This window comes from Columba livia, chromosome 21 (assembly GCF_036013475.1).
Source record: "Columba livia isolate bColLiv1 breed racing homer chromosome 21, bColLiv1.pat.W.v2, whole genome shotgun sequence".
NCBI lineage: Eukaryota > Metazoa > Chordata > Aves > Columbiformes > Columbidae > Columba > Columba livia.
In genome coordinates, this window is record NC_088622.1 from 6,407,078 (window position 1) to 6,426,156 (window position 19,079).

The 19,079-nt window shown below is 54.1% G+C and overlaps 3 protein-coding genes and 1 long non-coding RNA gene across 5 annotated transcripts in view; 2 read left to right on the forward strand and 2 right to left on the reverse strand.

Moving 5' to 3' along the window:
- The window catches only part of ZMYND12 (zinc finger MYND-type containing 12), an 18,021-nt gene extending 3,576 nt beyond the window's left edge, over positions 1-14,445 (reverse strand). Inside the window, exons 1-7 of the mRNA XM_065038219.1 lie at positions 14,083-14,445; positions 13,809-13,961; positions 6,903-7,074; positions 5,983-6,236; positions 3,607-3,729; positions 2,926-3,046; positions 339-484 (exon numbers count right to left, since the gene is read on the reverse strand). Of these exons, the coding sequence (XP_064894291.1) occupies positions 339-484; positions 2,926-3,046; positions 3,607-3,729; positions 5,983-6,236; positions 6,903-7,074; positions 13,809-13,961; positions 14,083-14,445 (1,332 nt within the window). The remainder of the gene's footprint in view (positions 1-338; positions 485-2,925; positions 3,047-3,606; positions 3,730-5,982; positions 6,237-6,902; positions 7,075-13,808; positions 13,962-14,082) is intronic.
- PPCS (phosphopantothenoylcysteine synthetase) lies at positions 13,697-17,026 on the forward strand. Its single transcript, XM_005514507.4, has 3 exons — positions 13,697-14,513; positions 15,271-15,374; positions 16,399-17,026. Exons 1-3 carry the CDS (start codon positions 13,712-13,714, stop codon positions 16,720-16,722), a joined length of 1,230 nt encoding a protein of 409 aa, XP_005514564.2. The 5' UTR covers positions 13,697-13,711; the 3' UTR covers positions 16,723-17,026.
- On the reverse strand, positions 16,649-18,907 carry LOC135575978 (uncharacterized). Its single transcript, XR_010467504.1, has 2 exons — positions 18,788-18,907; positions 16,649-18,693 (listed from the first exon to the last, which is right to left on the reverse strand). It is a non-coding gene; the product is annotated as an uncharacterized LOC135575978 (long non-coding RNA).
- Positions 18,678-19,079, forward strand: part of CCDC30 (coiled-coil domain containing 30) — a 46,229-nt gene continuing 45,827 nt past the window's right edge. For both annotated transcript variants that reach the window (XM_065038167.1, XM_065038168.1), the window contains exon 1: positions 18,678-19,059. In XM_065038167.1, coding sequence (XP_064894239.1) covers positions 18,949-19,059 — 111 coding nt within the window. In that variant the 5' untranslated portion in view covers positions 18,678-18,948. The remainder of the gene's footprint in view (positions 19,060-19,079) is intronic.

Genomic DNA, 19,079 nt, shown 5'->3' on the forward strand with positions numbered 1-19,079 from the left:
AGGGTGGCAGAGCCTGGCCCAGGCTGCCCAGGGGGTTGTGGAGTCTCCTTCTGTGCAGACATTCCAACCCGCCTGGACACCTTCCTGTGTAACCTCATCTGGGTGTTCCTGCTCCATGGGGGGATTGCACTGCATGAGCTTTCCAGGGCCCTTCAACCCCTGACATCCTGGCATTCTGTGATTCTGTGATTTGCTGTGGGCAGCAGAGCCCGAACAGCCCCAGCGGGTTTATCGGAGCAGGTGGATACGTGTCCCACACGGTCCTGCAGCAGCTCTGTCCCCGTCACCCGGCGCCGCGGGCGATCAGGGAACCCCCGGTGCCACCGGGCAGGACTCACCGCGGGCAGGTCCAGCCCCAGGTAGTGCAGCATGGCCAGGCCGTGCAGCACACGGGCCATCTCCCCGAGCTCCGGCTTCGGCGCCTGCGACCTGATCTCCAGCACCGCGCTCAGCACTCGCGTCCCTTCCACTCGCTGGGCTTCGGCTGCGGCGAGAGAGAAACCGTGTTGGGCGTACGTACGTGTGCGAGATAACGTATCCAACGCTGCCCTGTTATCTCCTCCAGACATCAAAGCGTTTCCCCTCCCAGCAGCCGCGCGGTCTCCCCGCTCCACGTGGATCCTGTACCGGGTATCAGATAACTTCTCATCCCGTCGGTAATTGGGTTGATTGGGCTCTAGTGAGGATGTGGAGTCACAACACTGCCTGGAAAGAGCAACTTTCCTCCTCCTGTTGGAGCCCCAGATGGTACCGGGCGCCCTGTCTTGGGGGGTTCCCGCCGGATGGAGACACCGGCAGGTAAAGGGATTTACAGAAACGTTTGTTGTGTCTGACAGTGTTGTGATTAGTACGGGGGGAGGGGAGGGGAGGGGAGGGGAGGGGAGGGGAGGGGAGGGGAGGGGAGGGGAGGGGAGGGGAGGGGAGGGGAGGGGAGGGGAGGGGAGGGGAGGGGAGGGGAGGGAAGGGAAGGGAAGGGAAGGGAAGGGAAGGGAAGGGAAGGGAAGGGAAGGGAAGGGAAGGGAAGGGAAGGGAAGGGAAGGGAAGGGAAGGGAAGGGAAGGGAAGGGAAGGGAAGGGAAGGGAAGGGAAGGGAAGGGAAGGGAAGGGAAGGGAAGGGAAGGGAAGGGAAGGGAAGGGAAGGGAAGGGAAGGGAAGGGAAGGGAAGGGAGAAAAGAGAGAGAGAAGAAAGGGAGAGGAGAGGAGAGGAGAGGAGAGGAGAGGAGAGGAGAGGAGAGGAGAGGAGAGGAGAGGAGAGGAGAGGAGAGGAGAGGAGAGAGAGAAGAGAAGAGAAGAGAAGAGAAGAGAAGAGAAGAGAAGAGAAGAGAAGAGAAGAGAGAGAAGAGAAGAGAAGAGAAGAAGAGAAGAGAAGAGAAGAGAAGAGAAGAGAAGAGAGAGAAGAGAAGAGAAGAGAAGAGAAGATGAAAGAGGAGGAAAGAAAAGAAGAAGAAAAAGAAAATAAGAAGAGGAAAGAAGAAAAGAAAAAAGGAGAAAAGAAAAGTAGAAGAAGAGGGAAGAAGAAAAGAACAAAACAAGAAAAAAGAAATGAGGAAGAAAAGAAGAAAAGAAGAAGAAAAAAGAAGAAGAAAAGGAGAAGAAAAGAAGAAGAAAAGAAGGAAGAAGAAGAAGAAAACAAGAAGAAGAAAACAAGAAGAAGAAAAGAGAGGAGAAGGGAGGAGAGGAGCAGGGTCCGGTGCGGCTCCACGCACCCCAGTGCAGTTCCCAACGCTTTATGCACCTTTAAGCCCCAAGGAGAGATTCCTGAGAGCGCTCTCCAGATTAACACATCCAATTAGCAGTGCCCGCTAATCCAGCGTGTCCTCCTGCTGAGGACACCGAGCTGAACACCCGTCTCACTGGGACGAAACGTCCCTGTCTGAGAGTTAAATGGAGCCAAAGGAGCTGCAGAGAAATGAGGGTGTTGAAGTGGAATCGAATCCCCAGGGGCAACATTTTATATTGTTACTGTCACTGCCAAGGGTGACCTGGACAGGCTGGAGAGTTGGGCAGGGAGACATTTAATGAAATGTAACAAGGGCAAGTGTAGAGTCTTGAATCTGAGCAGGAACAACCCCAGGTTCCAGTGTAAGTTGGGGAATGACCTATTAGAGAGCAGTGTAGGGGAAAGGGACCTGGGGGTCCTGGGGACAGCAGGGTGACCATGAGCCAGCACTGGGCCCTTGTGGCCAGGAAGCCAATGGTACCTGGGGTGGGTTAGAAGGGGGTGGTCAGTAGGTCAGAGAGGTTCTCCTGCCCCTCTGCTCTGCCCTGGGGAGACCACACCTGGAATATTGTGTCCAGTTGTGGCCCCTCAGTTCCAGCAGGACAGGGAACTGCTGCAGAGAGTCCAGCGCAGCCACCAAGATGCTGGAGGGAGTGGAGCATCTCCCGTGTGAGGAAAGGCTGAGGGAGCTGGGGCTCTGGAGCTGGACAAGAGGACACTGAGGGGGGACTCATTCCTGGGGATCAAGATGGAAAGGGGGAGTGTCAGGAGGATGGAGCCAGGCTCTTCTGGTGACAACCAGTGACAGGACAAGGGGCAATGGGTGCAAACTGGAACACAGGAGGTTCCACTTAAATATGAGAAGAAACTTGTTGGGGGTGAGGGTGGCAGAGCCCGGCCCAGGCTGCCCAGGGGGTTGTGGAGTCTCCTTCTGTGCAGACATTCCAACCCGCCTGGACACCTTCCTGTGTAACCTCATCTGGGTGTTCCTGCTCCATGGGGGGATTGCACTGGATGAGCTTTCCAGGGCCCTTCAACCCCTGACACTCTGGGATTCTGTGAACATGAACAAAAAAGCCACTTGAACCCCCTCATTCCCGCAGTGGCCTCGCTCGGTGCACCCAGCACAATTCCCTGCGCATCCCTTGATCGAATGGGAACCACACGGAACCCAACACCACCAACACGACCCGGGCCGGCGCTCACTCAGCTGCTGCTCCGCAACGTCCTCGTCCTCGGCGAAGGGCGACGTGTCCGACCGCGACCTCAGCACTCGCTCGTGCGCCTGCACCGCGCTCAGGAGACGGTCACACCAGAGCGCCGTTACCTGCCGGGAGCACAGCGGTTATCCCACTCGTATGCATCCAATTCAGCATCTCAGTGTATAAACAACGCGCCCGGCGCTACCGCAACACCCAGCGGGTGTCGCACAACGCGACTGTGCGTCTGCCGGCGGATCGGGAATTGTCATCAAGTTCCAGCACATCTCCCTAAATTGTCACGCAAAAGCGGATAGGGTTGAGCTTTGGGGGAAATGGAGGCAGGTTGCAGCCGCCAAAGCGCCATTTGCACCGAAAATCAGCCTAAACAAGTGAAAATACACCTTTTTTTCAGCTATTAGAGCAATTAGCTGATTGTTACTTCACTTGTGTTCTGATAGTAATTTATCTGGTGATTATTCATTGATTCTCAGGGTAAATTTTAGGTGGTTTGTTTGTACCCGGCTGCTCGGCCACACGTCCCGGCTACAGAAACTCCTCAGCGACTCTTTGTAACCGCTGGTGTGGGGTATTAAAAGTAGCCAGAATGGGAAAAACAGCGGAAAAAGCCCAGAAGAACTTGAGAAATCATATATATAGAGAGAGGGTAACCTTTGGCTTTGCCCACCTTGGCGTAGAGCGAGTTTGCGATGTCCATTTTGTTCTGGCGAAAGAAGACGTTCGCCATGTGGAAATACCCCATGGCGGCCTCCAGGGATTTGAGGCCGAATGTAGAACTAGCGAGGTAAACCTGAAATTAAGATTGATAACATAAATGTAGGAGTTTAATGGTCATTTCAACCTGGGAAATTCTTTATTACGGTTTAATAATATTGCAAGTATTCTTTTTGGTGTAAGTACCGTGTTTCCCCAAATATAAGACCTACCCTGAAAATAAGCCCTAGCGTGATTTTTCAGGCTGTTTGAAATATAAGCCCTGCTCCAAAAATAAGCCCTAGCTACAGTTCATTAAAAACTTGATTTAAATAGTGTTCAAGAATGTTAAAAAGGTAAAATTAATTGGTAATAGAATGCAGAGGGACAACAGGGTTTGGAGAGTTACGATGATGCTCCGGGAGATGATGACGTGATTGTGTTTGAATAAATGTTGATGTTTTGTTCATTAATAAAGGTAGGTTGTTGTATATGGAAAAAGGGAATAGTCACAAGAAATGAACAATGGAATTCAGGGTTTGGAGAGTTCGGATGTTCCAGAACGTGATGACATGTCTGCGTTTGAATAAATGCAGATTGTTGCGTATGGAAAAATAAGACATCCCCTGAAAATAAGCCCTAATGCATCTTTTGGAGGAAAACTCAATATAAGACCCTGTCTTATTTTCGGGGAAACAGGGTTTAGTGTTTAAACCTGACGACAACTGGAGAATGTGCTGCTATAAGGTACATTTGGGGTTTTACACCCAGCCCGTCCTGCGTTCCGCACCCGTGTCCCCCGGTCCGTCCTGCCCCCGCATTGCCGGGGGTGGGAAGGACGTGTTGCATTCCGGCTATTCCGAGCCGACGTGTGACTCTCAGCAGATCCCGGACACGCAGCCAAAGTTCAGCCTTTGACGTACCCGGCGACTAGGAAAAGGAATCAGTAAATTACCTGTCGCTTTTTCACGCGCCGCGTTCCAGGTGCTTAAATAAACAGCGCGGGGAGTGTTTGCCATAAGGGTTTGTGGGCTGAGCAAAGGCAACGTGGCGTATGTGATATATATGATAACAGAGAGGGTTCAGTGCGTGCGTGTGGTGGTTTACACCCACACAAAGGCACCGTCGGATCCGGCGCCGGTGGGGACACATCGCCCCGCGCTGGGTAAATTTAGGCGGCGCGGACATAAATAGGATGCGGTGGAATCTGTTGGCATTTGGGGGATCAAATGACGGGTGAAGCATCCTCAGAACGGCCCGGCACACCGCTCTGGGGCTAAAAAGGGCCAGTTGGGGAAAATGCTGTTGAACTGGATGTTTAAAGAGTTAAATTGGGTATTTTTTAAATGGTGGCTGATGGAGAAGTGTTACCTGACTGAGCAGCGTTGGGGAAAATGAGAGGTAAGATAGAAAGTGGTTTAACTTGGTGAATAAAGAGCGAATAACCCCGTGTGGGGTGGGAATGTGTGTTCATTCCGGGCTGGGAGCGAGTGGATAAATGGACGTGTGAGCAGAGGCAGTAAAGTGGGGTCTGGGGAACAAGTGGTAAAAGGCAACGTGGGTAACACGGTTTGGGGGTTTGTAACGTGAACCCGCTCGGTACCTAAAATCTGGATTACAAATGTCCCCGCCGGGGTGTCCGTATCCGTCTGGGTGGGTCAGGGAGGGAAGAATTGTAGAGTGGAGAGGAATGGAAAGGAAGTGGAAAGGAAATGGAATGGAAACGGAGAGAGAAATGGAAAGGAAGTGGAGAGGAAATGGAGAGAAAAATGGAAAGGAAATGGAAAGAAAATGGAAATAAAAATGGAAAGAAAATGGAAGGGAAATGGAAAAAATGGAAAGGAAATGGAGAGAAAATGGAAAGGAAATGGAAAGGAAATGAAGAGGAAATGGAAAGGAAATGGAGAGAAAAATGGAAAGGAAATGGAAGGGAAATGGAAAAAATAGAAAGGAAATGGAGAGAAAATGGAAAGGAAGTGGAAAGAAAAATGGAAAGGAAATGGAAAGGAAGTGGAAAGGAAATGGAAGGAAAATGGAAAGGAAATAGAAAGGAAATGGAAAGGAAATTGAAAGGAAACGGAAAGAAAAATGGAAAAAATAGAAAGTAAATAGAGAGAAAATGGAAAGGAAATGGAAATAAAAATGGAAATAAAAATGGAAAGAAAATGGAAAGGAAATTGAAAGAAAATGGAAAGAAAATTGTAATAAAAATGGAAAGAAAAATGAAAAGAAAATGGAAGTAAAAATGGAAAGAAAATGGAAGGGAAACGGAAAGGAAACAGAGAGAAAAAATGGAAAGCAAAATGGAAAGCAAAGCATCAAGCCCGAGGGCCGTGCCCGTGCGCCTTACGTCGCTGGCCAGGTGGTGCAGGGCCTGCTGCAGGTTGCCCTCGGCGACGCGGAGCTGGCCCAGCCCGCGCTGCAGCCGGGACTGGATGGCGCCGCCGCAGCCCGGGGCGCCCAGCACGATCCACTGCGCCTGCGACAGGTACCGGCCGGCCTGCGGGACATCCCCAGCGCCTGCAACGCACCGACAAACCCGCACCAACGGCCAGTTCGTGTGTAGAAATGGAGCCACCGCCGCCCGCTCGCCCTTTGCTTTCCCTACACGAGAAGCCGCGTCTCGCATTCCATTTCTCTGAAACACGTGCTCAAAACAGGCCGGCGATGGGCGGCCGCTAATGACTCGGGTATTATCACACGAGAATTACTCATGGGATAGGTTTTCTTCGCCGTGCCGGTTACGCCAAGCCCGGGACAGCCGGGCTGTGCCAGCATTGTGTGCGCAGTGATTTACGTCCCGTACGTCCCCGCGGAGCGGAGCGGCCCCCCCAGGCAGGGCCCGCGTTTGGGGGCTTTTATACAGCATTTGAAGCTCAGCCAATGGGGAAAAGCTGCGTAATGGACGGAGAGTTCCCCGCTGCCAGGGCCTCAGGGTGGCTTTGGTTCCCTGAGATAAAAGCGCAACCACCCCCCCTTGGGAATTTAACACTTTGGAGAGTGGTATGAAACCCCAGAGGTGGGGAAGAGACTTTCATACAGCATTGTGGGGATGGTAGAAACAGAGAAAACATTTCATTGATTTCATGATGAGTGATTCTTCTCCCCAAACCCGCGCGCAAAGCGGAGTGGGGGGGTGTGCGGGCTTCTCCCATCTCCCTGAAACGCCCTTGAGGCACAATGTTGAACGGGAGCTGCTAAAAGGAAACCAGAAACCTGACCCCGGGGAGGTCTTGCCCTTGCCAGCGTTGCTATTTAGACAATACTTACCAATGGAGGCCTCGGCCAAGAGCAGATAAGCCGGGACCAGCTGCGCGGAACGGGGGCCGAACACGGCGCTGCCGAAACGCAGCGCGTGGAAAGCGGCCGGGATGGCTTCTTTGTGCTTGCCAGCCAAAATAAACTCCTGGGCTGTGCTGGAGGCCACATCCATGATGTATTTCTGCAGGGAAACACAGTGATGGGACAGAGATAAGGAGAAATAAAACACACGGTGTCTTTTTACAGAATCACAGAATCACAGAATGGACTGGGTTGGAAAAGCCCTCACAGATCATCCAGTCCAACCCTTGGTCCAACTCCAGTCCATTGACTAGATCACGGCACTAAGTGCCATGGCCAATCTCAGTTTAAACACCTCCAGGGCCGGTGAGTCCAGCACCTCCCTGGGCAGCCATTCCAATCCTGACCACTCTCTCTGCAGAGAATTGCTTTCTCATCTCCAGCCTCAGTTTCCCCTGGCAGAGTTGAAGCCCATGGCCCCTTGTCCTATTGCTGATGCCTGGGAGAAGAGCCCAATCCCCACCTGGCTAGAACTGCCCTTCAGGTAGTTCTAGAGAGTGCTGAGCTCAGCTCTAAGCCTCCTCTTCTCCAGACTAAACAAGCCCAGCTCCCTCAGCCTCTCCCCATAGGGCTTGTGCTCAAGTCCCTAACACAAGTTCGAGTTTGCAAACTGTAACGTCGTGCCTGTAATTAACGGGTGGAATTTAAAGCTGTCGTGTTTGAGTTTGGCTTCAGCTCTGGGCATCACGCGGTGCCTTGCGAGACGAAGAATCCTTTCCGCCCACGAGAAAGGGCTTAATGAGGCCGTGCAACAAAAGCTGTGAAGCGCAGGAATTGCTCATCACAAGGGCAGGTCGGACAAAGGCGGCGCTGCCGGTGCCGCCGGTGACTCAGCGAGCCGTGCCGGCGGCCCCGCGCCAGCCAGCGCGCTCCCGGGTCACACAGTTCGGCTGCACAGCCTGGAAAGCCACTAAAAATCACATTGTCCCTCTGTATCCATCGCCCGGGTCGCGTTTGGTGGTCGAGCGGCGTCTGCGGGGCTGCTGTTTGCTGGCAGGATCCATAGGGTTCCCATACGTAAAGCTGCTTCCCGCTTCTTGCTGCTTCATAAATCTGATTTGTGGGTGGTAAGAAAGTAAGTCATAAAACAATAAGTTGTTTGGGATGAAGTTTCAGAAAGAAGTTATAAATGCAATGATGGAAAAGGAGTCACCAGAAGGAAGAAGGTGAGGAAAAGCCTGCAAAATCCAGAAAAGGAGGAGATGACGCTTTTCGACCCTAAATTTCATAGTGTACATAAACTCCAGACTGAGTGCTCATATTAATCAGAAAACTCTTCAATAGGCTGAATTACAGACTCACTACAATTCCCCCACTCTCATCCCCAAATGAACTACAGGACAGACACTATAGATTGGTCTTTAATTAATGGATATTGATTATATCCAACGTGTGGCACTCCACACATTGTCTTTCCACCCTGTGCAGCATCCGGTCCGTCCTCCAGCCCAACAAATGTCTCTCTGTTCGGATGAGAACACCCATTTACCTCCCTGCTGCCTCCGTGTTGGCGGCCGGGACCGGGCAGAGGGCGGAAAACCAAATCCCAGCGCTTCCCAGGTCAGGATTTGGCATTTTGCTGAGCGTTAAGTGCTCGGAGAGAGGCAGAAGGAGACCGGGAAGCTCCAGAAGAACCTGCGAGTGTTTCCTGGACATCCCACCTGTGACAAAGGGACATTTGCTGGATCATAACGCGCCCCAGCGTGCCCGGAGCTGGAAAACACATCGCTCAGCCCTGACCTACCAGACCCACCAGAACCAGCCGAGTTTGGGGAGCTGGTGGTGCCCAGGGGACAACCAGCACATGCAAGGAGCAATAAACTGTTGTTTATCAGCAATAAACTGCTATTTATCAGTTTGCCTTTTCTGCGCCGCCGCTCTTTCTCCGTCCCAACCAGCTCTGGGCCGCGGGTGTGGAGCCGATTGTCATCTGGGGAGGTGCTGGAGATGAGGATCATTCCTTTTCAACTCCCCGTCGATAGGATCACGGCGTCTTTCCCGTGATGTCTGTATCTCCAACATCTGCAGCCAGAAGCTGAGGGCTCGACTCTCGCCCGGCTCCCGGGAGAAGAAAGCGCCGGAGACAAGAGAAACCCTGCAGCGCTGAATATTTAAGCCGGGGCCGAGTTCCAAGCCTCGGGGGGATGGTTTGCTTTGGTTTCCAGGCCCACGGCCACGCACACTTTGCGCCCTTTTCATGCGTGTTGCAATCACCGAGGCTCCTCTGAAGACGCCCCCACGCAGCGGGGCTGGGGCGGCCGAGGCCCCTCAGCTCTGCTCCCAGCGGGCTGGGAACACACTCGGGGTTCGGTCCCACCTCCATTTACTCACTCCCGGGCACCAAAAGCGACAGAGCGCTCGGAGAAACGAGGGTTTAAGGAGGAAGGGCGGTTTCCAGGCATTGTGAGGTGAAACCGGCTGCCGGCGGCGCTGGTCGGGGCCGCAGGACGCGGCTCCTGTCCCGCGGGCAGGTGAGGCCGTTCCGCAAACAGAAACTTGGAGCCGGGTCGGGTCGGCGGCGGCCGCGGGCAGCACCCCCGGCGCTGTTGACTAAAGCAGATTGCTATCAACAAAGCTTTGGAGCGCGGACAAGCGCGGAGCTCGTAACGCCGGCGTCGCGCCGCGGGGCGTTTGGACGCGCAGCAGCTTTCCCGGGGCACGACGGAGGCTCCGGTGCTGTGTTTTCTAAACAAACACCGTGCAGGAGTTTGGGAATTACAGTAGAAATGGCCAAAAATTAATAACCCTATGGGCAGGCTCGAGCAGATGGTTTTTTACCTCTGATCATCATGAGACGACGCAGCTTTTTCTTGAGCTCAAAGGCCTTTTTGAAAGCGTTTTTGTGGGCTCTGTGAATAGGAACAGAATCACAGAATCACAGAATCACAGAATCACAGAATCAACTGGGTTGGAAAAGACCTCAGAGATCATCGAGTCCAACCCTTGGTCCAACTCTAGTCCGTTTACTAGATCATGGCACTAAGTGCCATGTCCAATCTCAGTTTAAAAACCTCTAGGGACGGCGAGTCCAGCACCTCCCTGGACGTGACGAAGCCACCAAGACGGGGCGGTAAATAAACTGATGATCTCCGTGCTGCTCTTCCAACACCTGTCGGCCAGTCCGGGCCTAACACCGTCCACCCTATTCCTTGTTGTACATAAGCCAGGCTTTGTCTGCGGGCTAGTGTAGAATCATGGAATCATTTTGGTTGGAAAAGACCCTCAAGATCGAGTCCAACCATAACCCACCCCATGTCCTGAGAACCTCATGTCCGTCTGTCCAGCCCTCCAGGGATGGTGACTCCAGCACTGCCCTGGGCAGCCTGTTCCAATGCCCCACAGCCCTTTGGGGAAGAAATTGTTCCCACATCCAACCTCAACCTCCCCTGGCGCAACTTGAGGCCGTTTCCTCTGCTCCTGGCGCTTGTTCCTGGGGAGCAGAGCCCGACACCCCATCACGCTGTGAGAAATCGCAGGTCATGAGGTGTCTTTGCTCTTTCCCCCCATACTTCGCTGAGAAGACAATGTGTCCCTGCACATACCGTTCCCAGAATGTATTTTATTGAAATAGTCTGGAGACAAAGGTCGGAGAGCAGATGTAACACGGTTGTTAGAGATCCCATAAAAACCTCTGCTTCGAAAATAATGTGGTCTCTATGGCTTTGACAAGCTCCAGCTTTGGGTTTGCAGTGTCCACCAGCCCCGTCCTCCTGCTGCCTCCCCTGGAACCCACTCAAATCCAATTATCGGCTTCCAGCTAATCAAGGAGCACTTCTTGAGCTGGCGGTCATGTGGGCTTTGTGATGTATACCCTGTACATTCAGCTGCTGTAAAATCAACGATGTAAGGCCAGATGCTTTCAACATCGGCGTCCAAAAGTGGAAAAGCTTCAAGCAGTTGAGAACGCAAAAGCCCTAAGAAGACAAATTTCGATTCGTTTTTTCTTTGCAGGCTTTATAAAAGATCAAATTCAACACAACCTGGAACACAGGAGCTTTTGCATTTATCCTTATGCTTCTGATGGACCTTCTGATGGACCTTCTGATGGACCTTCTTCGGACTTTGGCCAACGGTCTTGCTGGTGATTTCCAGAGTGATGCGAGTGTCCGGTTCCTGCGAAACCTCATGGAATCTGCAGCCTAAAGCCTCTCGCCCCCTCTCACCCAGCAGGACTTTGTCCCAATAAATGTCACGGCAACAAACCCATCACCAAAGCACCAGCACCCATCCCACAAACAACCTGAACAACAATACACCACGTAAAATCCAGATTAATGATGTTCTCCTCAGTGGCACCTTCAGCTGTTCTGTTGTCCTATTATTCTGCAATTAGGAGTTATGCAACGATAGAAGGATGATTTATTTTTCTGGGCAAGAATGTTAAGGAGCAGATGCATCTGGGTGGGTTATTTTGTTATATCAACACGGTGGGAAAGCAGCTCCTGCCACCCCGTAAACAAAACAACACAAAAAAGAGAGTAAAACCAGCGGGGCTGGAAAGGAGCCGCACATCTGCACCACCCACAGGGCCAAAACGCTGAGATAAAAGACGGTATTTAGTGGGAAAGGGCGTTGAAAATTGGCCGGAGAAACAAAGGAGAGCACGGTATTTCTTTGCCCCCCCACTTTGAAAAAGGGGAATCCCTCTCATCAGCGGGATGAGATGCTGAGGGACTAACGGACTAACGACCCCGCAAGGCGATAGACCCGAAGCTCCGGCCATGGAGCAGGGGCTGCGCAACAGGCAAGAGGCTCATTGAATCGGAGCGAGGATGCTCCCGCTCCCCTTATTAGCAACTTTTTGCTCAAAACCCATAAATTAAAGCTCAGCAACTAAGCACTGACCACCAACGAGATGCCCTCGCAGCCCTACGCACACCAAAATATAGGAAAAAAGGCTCTAATTAAGTTTCACCGGCAGCCTTTGAAGCGGTGTGGGTTTACTTGTACGTACCTGCCGCTTCGCCAGCTGTTCCGCGCCGTGCTTTCTTTCTTTTTCGGAAAGGAGAAAAGGGAGGGTCGAACGGATGGGGATCAGCAGTTGACATATTCGCTCGTGGATGCTCACCCAGTCGGCTTTTTGATGGTCTACATCGCTAACAAAGTAAGGGCAGAATGGTGTTTTTGTTTGCTTGGAAATGACAAAAGGAAAGATGTGTCTTGTGGGCTTTCACGGCAAGAATCGCCCGCAACGGCCACCAGCTGCTCCAAGAATATATATAATGGATACTCAGTATTCCCAAACGGGAGCGCAGCGCTGTCCTGCTGAGTCAACGTGTTAAAACTTGACTTAAATCACTCATAAAACTCCTATCACAAACCGCCCTCAGACACGCGGTGTGAGCTGTGGGGTTGTCCTGTGCAGGGACAGGAGTTGGACTCGATCTTTGCGGGTCCCTTCCAGCTCAGGACATTCTATGACAGTCCAGTCTGAGCAAATTCTTCGCTTAAAACACAATGGTATATAAAAAAAAAACACATAAAAAACAAAAGCCAAACAAACCCCAGGTAAAAGTGGTGAAACCAATGGAATAGATACTTAATATATGACTTCACTGAGGACACTGTGTAAGTGAAGACATGTGTGTAAACACCTAGAAAGGTCCCTGCACTGCTCTCTCTTGGTGTGGGCACCTTGGAAGTCTCCAGATCCTGCTGAGCCTGGTCCTGCGCCTTGTCACTGATCCAGGCTTTAGCCCTCTGTCCTAAGCCTCGTCCTGGGAATTGTCCCTGTGTCCTGATCCTCAGCCCAGGGTCAATCCCCGCCTCTCACCCTGTCCAGACTGCATCCCAGCCTTAGTCCCTGTTCTTGTGGGCTCAAGTTGAGCCCGGGCAGGTTTAGATTGGATATTAGAAAAAAATTATTCCCAAAAAGGGCTGTGGGGCATTGAACAGGCTGCCCAGGGCAGTGCTGGAGTCACCATCCCTGGAGGGGTTTAAAAGGTGTTTAGACGAGGTTCTCAGGGACATGGGGCAGTGCTGGAGTTGGGTTATGGTTGGACTCAATGATCCTGAGGGTCTCTTCCAACTGAAATGATTCTGTAATTCTCGCCCTGGCCCATGTCCTCGGCTTGGCTCTGCCTGCTGACCCTTCTCCCCATGCCCTGAGCCTCGTCCTGAGGTCAGTCCCTGCCTCTGGCCCTGTCCCTGTGCCCCACACCACATCCCAGGCTTTGTTCCTGTCTCTCAGCTCTTGCCCTGGGCTTGCTCTTGTGTCCTGGGCTTTTTCCTGCCTTCCAAGCCTCATCCCGACCCTTCTCCCTGTGCCCTGAGCCTGTTCCTCTCTGCGATGCCTCATCCCGACCCTTCTCCCCGTGCCCTGGGCCTCACACCGGCTCTGTTCCTGCCTCCTGGGCGTTGTCCTCACCCTTCTCCCCGTGCCCTGAGCCTTATATGGGTCTGTCCCTTCCTCTCACAGAATCCCAGAGTGTGAGGGGTTGGGAGGGCCCTGGAAAGCCCATCCAGTGCAATCCCCCCATGGAGCAGGAACACCCAGATGAGGTTACACAGGAAGGTGTCCAGGCGGGTTGGAATGTCTGCACAGAAGGAGACTCCACAACCCCCTGGGCAGCCTGGGCCAGGCTCTGCCACCCTCACCCCCAACAAGTTTCTTCTCATATTTAAGTGGAACCTCCTGTGTTCCAGTTTGCACCCATTGCCCCTTGTCCTGTCCCTGGTTGTCACCAGAAGAGCCTGGCTCCATCCTCCTGACACTCCCCCTTTCCATCTTGATCCCCATGAATGAGTCCCCCTCAGTCTCGTCTCCTCCAGCTCCAGAGCCCCGGGCCTGCTCCCCGATCTCCGCGCCCCGTCTCTCGCCCGGCCTCTCCTCACCAGTACGCGGTCACGCGGCAGCGGGCACAGCGCACTCGGGCCGCGGCCCCGCACAGCTCGCACCGCCCGGGCCCCTCCAGCGCGACCCCGTTGCCAAGGCGACACTTCCGCCGAGGAGACTCCGCCCCCACCCCCGTTGCCAAGGCGACCCTTCTGCCGAGGAGACGCGGCGACGGTTGGGCGTGCTTGGCCGCGCGCTTCCGCCGGAAGTAGGGGCGGCGGGCATGGCGGAGGCCGGCGGGGCGGAGGAGGCGGCGGAGCGGCGTGTGCGGGCCTGGGCGGCGGGGCAGGCGGCGCGCGGGCGGCGCGTGGCGCTGGTGACGTCGGGCGGGACGCAGGTGCCGCTGGAGGCGCGCGCCGTGCGGTTCCTGGAGAACTTCAGCAGCGGGCGGCGCGGGGCCGCCTCGGCGGAGCGGCTGGTGGCCGCGGGGTACGCCGTGTGCTTCCTGCACCGCGCCCGCTCCGTCTTCCCCTGGGCCAGGGCCCTCCCGCCGCACGGGCCCGCCCTGCTCGACGCCCTCCGCCTCACCCCCGGGCCGCCCCCCGGCGTGGCCGCCGACACCGCCGCCCTGCCCGCGCTGCTGCCCGCTCTCCGCGAATACCGGCGGGCTACCGAGGAGGGGGCGCTGCTGGCCATCGAGTTCACCGCGCTGGAGGAGTACCTGGCGCTGCTGCGGGCCGCTGCCCGCGCCCTGGCGCCCCTCGGTACGGGGACACCCAGTGTGAGGGAACAAAGTGGCCCCGGCGACCGTCAGGTTCTGCCGTGGCGGGACAAGGAGGCACCGGGGACCTGGTGTGAGGGGACAGCGGGAGCCCAGGAGTGAGGAGAAAGGGGTGGCCCTGGGGGTGGGTCCTTATTGTGAGGGAGATGGGGTGACCCCTCTGGGGAGCCGGGGACCAGAGGAAACGGCCTCAAGTTGCGCCAGGGGAGGTTGAGGTTGGATGTGGGAACAATCTCTTCCCCAAAGGGCTGTGGGGCATTGGAACAGGCTGCCCAGGGCAGTGCTGGAGTCACCATCCCTGGAGGGCTGGACAGACGGACATGAGGTTCTCAGGACATGGGGCAGTGCCGGGGGCGGGGAACGGTTGGACTTGATCACCTTTTCCAACCAAAATGATTCTGTGATTCTATGACTGTGGGATTCTGGCATGAGGGGCCCAGTTATGTGGGGACAAGGGGACCCATGGGGCCTCTGGTGCCCTGGAATTAGGGGCTGGGTCATCCCTGGGGGCTTGGGGATAGGGGGTGAGGTGGCTGCGGTGGGTGACAGCATGTCTGAGGGGACCCGCGGTGTGGGGTCAGCGCTGCCCCACTCAGGACAGTGTCAGTGGGTCTCTGAGGGGGTCCTGGGCTCCCTTAGTTGGTATGGGGGGGTTGGTGGCTCAACCAGTCCCCAGGGTGAGGGGGCTGCTGTTGGGACGGCCCGGCAGCGCGGGGTGACCGCGGTTGTGTCTCTCACAGGCTCCAGCGTCATGTTTTACCTGGCGGCCGCCGTGTCCGATTTCTACATCCCCGCCTCGGAGATGCCCGAGCACAAGATCCAGTCCTCGGAGGGGCCCCTGCAGGTGAGGGACCCCGGGCACGTCCCCTCTGCCCCCCCGTCCTCCTCCCCGGCATCTGCCTGTCCCAGCGTCCCAGTCACCGCTGCCAATAAGACAACGGGAATGGTTGCAAAGCAATGGCTCGTTGGCCAAAAAAAGTGTGTTTTCAGTGAAAATGAGGAGGGCGAATTTCCACGTGAGCAGAATCGCACGGAAATATCCCTGTAAAGCTGCAAGTGCTCGTAAGGCGGAGATGAGCAGCTGGTGGGTCTCAGAGGACAAAATTACAGTTCTTAGAATCACAGAGTTGTTTTGATTGGGAGAGACCCTCAAGATAAGCCAGTCCAACCATTAAAGGCACTTGTGGTGCCTTCGTTGTGCTTAACAGCCCAAGGGCTTAACATGTGTCTCTGGTGCCCAGGCCCCTTTCACCTCTGGGAGCAGGTGGATCTAGAGCTCTGCGTATAACAGATCCCAAATTCGTTTAGTTTAATTAGCTTTTAACAAGTTGCGAGGCCTAATTCTTTATCTTTAGTGGGATCGGAGCCGATTCTCAGTGATGGACCCAGAGGTGAGGAAGCCGGAGAACGTTTTTCCCCGTGTTTTGGCATATTTGTGCCATAAATTGTTGCTAGGAAGGAGGGTTGAGATTTGATAAGCTACCTGCGTTTTGGAGAGCTGAAAACTCAGACTTCTGCCGTTATAAATCTCCTTTTTAAATCTTCCTCTCCTTGTATTTATATTCCCAGAGTGGGTTTTAGCTCTTAAATAACAAAATGTTTATGCAGTTACTGTGGGCCTGTGTCATCGCTTAAGAACACGCTGCTGCTTTTTAATACCAGGCTGATAATTAAATCTAACAGTGCATGCCAGTGACATTTTAACCTTGTTTGGTGAGATCTGGCCAAACACTGCCTTGGAAAACGGCCCAGTGTAAATATAATGTGAAGTGAAGCCGGAACTTCCCTGGCACTGCCCCAATTTCTCATTAAAATACGTCATAAATGTTTTCACTGACGCTTTTCTCTGCCGTCTTTCCCCACCGTAGATCACGATGAAGATGGTGCCAAAAATGTTGTCTCCTCTCGTCAAAGAATGGGCCCCGGAGGCGTTCGTTATTTCCTTTAAACTGGAGACGGATCCTTTGATCTTAATTCATAAATCGCGGCAGGCTCTGGAGAAATATCGTCACCAGGTGGTGGTAGCAAATATCCTGGAGTCGCGGAGAACCGCGGTTACTATCGTAACCAAAGACTCGCAGACCCCGTTAGCGCTTTCGGAGGAGGAAATAGCGCAGGGCATGGAAATAGAGGAAAAAATAGTGAGTTACCTTCAGGGCCAACATACCGCGTTCATAGAGAAGAAAGTCTGAGGGAGCGACTCTGAATGAACCGGGTGAGATTGTGCTGGAGAGGGAGCGGAACTGGAGCGATTCTGTCACAGGGGAATAAATCAATCCGCAGCGAGACGCTGTGGGAACGGCTGCCGTCCAAATCCGTGTCAGCTTGGTGATGGTTACTGTTGATTGCTTTGAAAAATACACTGAAATGAAACCATTCCAAAGGATGGTATTTGTGTCTAGAGGAGGAAATGATATATTGATTTATTTCTGGGAGAATTGGGTGGTGGACAAATAATATATATATATATGTCTATATATAAAAGATTTTCCTGAATCTGCCTCTTCAAAGTTCCTTTTTGAAATGTCGGCTGGAACGAGTGGTGCTTTGCAGAAAATAAGGTTTTGTGACGGGAGTGACCGAGCTGGTATTGAAAGCGGATGGTGAAACAAGCGCGGCAGAGGATGAAGGAGAGCGCGGTGGCGACAACTTCAGAGAGAACGTCCCTTGAGACCTGAAGCAAGAAGCAAAGCGTGCGATTCTGTGGTGAAGAAAGCTCCGCTGCGGCTTTACCGTTGACCATTGTGTCTCTGTTTACATGGTTTTCTTTGAAATCGGTTCACTGAAGTCTAAAGAAAGACAGTGACGCACAAGAACGCAGTTCTCACACTTTTCAAGCCTCTCCGGAGGCGACACCGTGCTCTGCTTGAAACCACCGAGCGCTGGAGAAGGCAGCAGTGGTTTCGTAATGACACTGATTGCCTGAATATCAGGTGTGCTCATAAAACGAGGAAGAGAAACCCAGAAAAGCAGGAGAAAGAGGGTGAGGAGGGGTTTAGTGGGTCAGGAAGAGCACTGAGGGGTCGTCGGGGTGCGGGGAGGATGCGTTTAGTGATGGGAGAAATGGTCGGGATGAGTTGGGAGGGCTGAGATCCAGACGGTAACTGAATCAGGAGAAAAATTAACAATTTCTACATGGGTGGAGGGAGAACCGGACGGTGAGCGTCCACAGGGGTGGGCAGCGTGCCTGGGGAGCGCGGCTGGGGAAGGAGAGGGCGGTGGGATGTCCTGCGCGTGGTCCCTGCGCTCCGAGAGCCGCGTCTCTTCATCTCCCGGTATGGAATCGGCGGGAACGTCGGCTTCCCATTGGCTTTGCTTTGGGTCTTGCACTTCCAAGCAAGGATGAGAATATTAAAAACTTGTGTAAATTGAATGCGTCCTTGCAGGAGCGTTAGCACAAGGGTGGGAGAAGCGCAGCAAACGTCGTCTTTGGCGCGTTCTGGCCTTTCTGTGACAGGTCATTCTGAAGCACAGAAATAATCTCAACGTTTTGAAGAGAAAACTTGGGCACCTCCTGTCTGGGGGTCACATGGGCACAGCCCTGGGCTGTCCTGCATCGTGTCCCCAGGCTGGGGAACCTTCCAAAGCTCAGACTAAGCCGCAGCCACCGTGGTCCCATGTGGGCGATGGTCCCGTGGTGAGCGGGAGGTTGAACCGGGGCCTGGAGAGCTCCTGTCCCACCACCGCCTGACACCGGCCCTTCTTTCCGGGGACTGTTGTGGTGCTGTAAGTAGGAAGCGGCTCTTGAAGGTCCAGGACCATCCGTATGTTGTGTTTGGAGACACTCTGCTCAGTGAAGGTCCGCGCTGGGCGCTGCAGCGTCGCTCTGCTCCAGGGCTGGGGATGTTTCTTTCTTTACTACAGACTCACAGACCAATTTGGGTTGAAGGGACCTTCCCAGCTCCCCAGTGCCCCCCTGCCATGACAGGGACATCTTCACCAGCTCAGGTTGCTCAGAGCCCCGTCCAGCCTGGCCTGGGATGTCTCCAGGGATGGTTCATCTACCCCCTCTATGGGGACCTGGGCCAGGCTCCCAGGGTCTTGCACAGTGCTGACGGCTCTGCAGGACAAACCCACTTGACCTTGCGGTTTCTCCATCTTGACTTCGGGTACTTTCTTGTCTCTCTTGGGGAACTGCTTCATCTGCAGCAGCTTTGCTTGGGCTGTGGAGGAAAACCAGAAAAACCTTTAGCCACTTTTGCTTGGTTTTTGGTGCGTGCGGGAGCGTTTCAGTAGATGTTTTGCTGAAGCGCTGACCTAAAGGACATTCGGGTGAGGACTAAGCCCAAAATGCCACCGGTTTTATTGCCCGGACCGGGACATTTCTCCTTCCCGGTCACCTGCGGCAAGGGCGATCTATGCGGCCATAGTGCCTACGCCGAGAGGGGGCGTGGCCCGAGCGGGGGCGTGGCTTAGGCATGGAGGGGCGTGGCCTGTGTGCCGAGGGACCGGGGGCTCGGGTCCCCGTTGCCATGGCGCCGGGGGTGGGGCCAGCCGCGCGCCTCATGGAGGCGGTCGCCGCTGTCGTGGTGGGTGCCCGGGCCTGGCG

What these genes read in the sequence shown, in the direction of transcription:
- PPCS (XM_005514507.4), top strand. Translation starts at nt 13,712, where the DNA reads ATGAATGAGTCCCCCTCAGTCTCGTCTCCTCCAGCTCCAGAGCCCCGG. An exon ending in CCGCGCCCTGGCGCCCCTCG is followed by an intron (nt 14,514 to 15,270) that starts GTACGGGGACAC and finishes TGTCTCTCACAG; the next exon opens with GCTCCAGCGTCATGTTTTAC. An exon ending in CCTCGGAGGGGCCCCTGCAG is followed by an intron (nt 15,375 to 16,398) that starts GTGAGGGACCCC and finishes TCCCCACCGTAG; the next exon opens with ATCACGATGAAGATGGTGCC.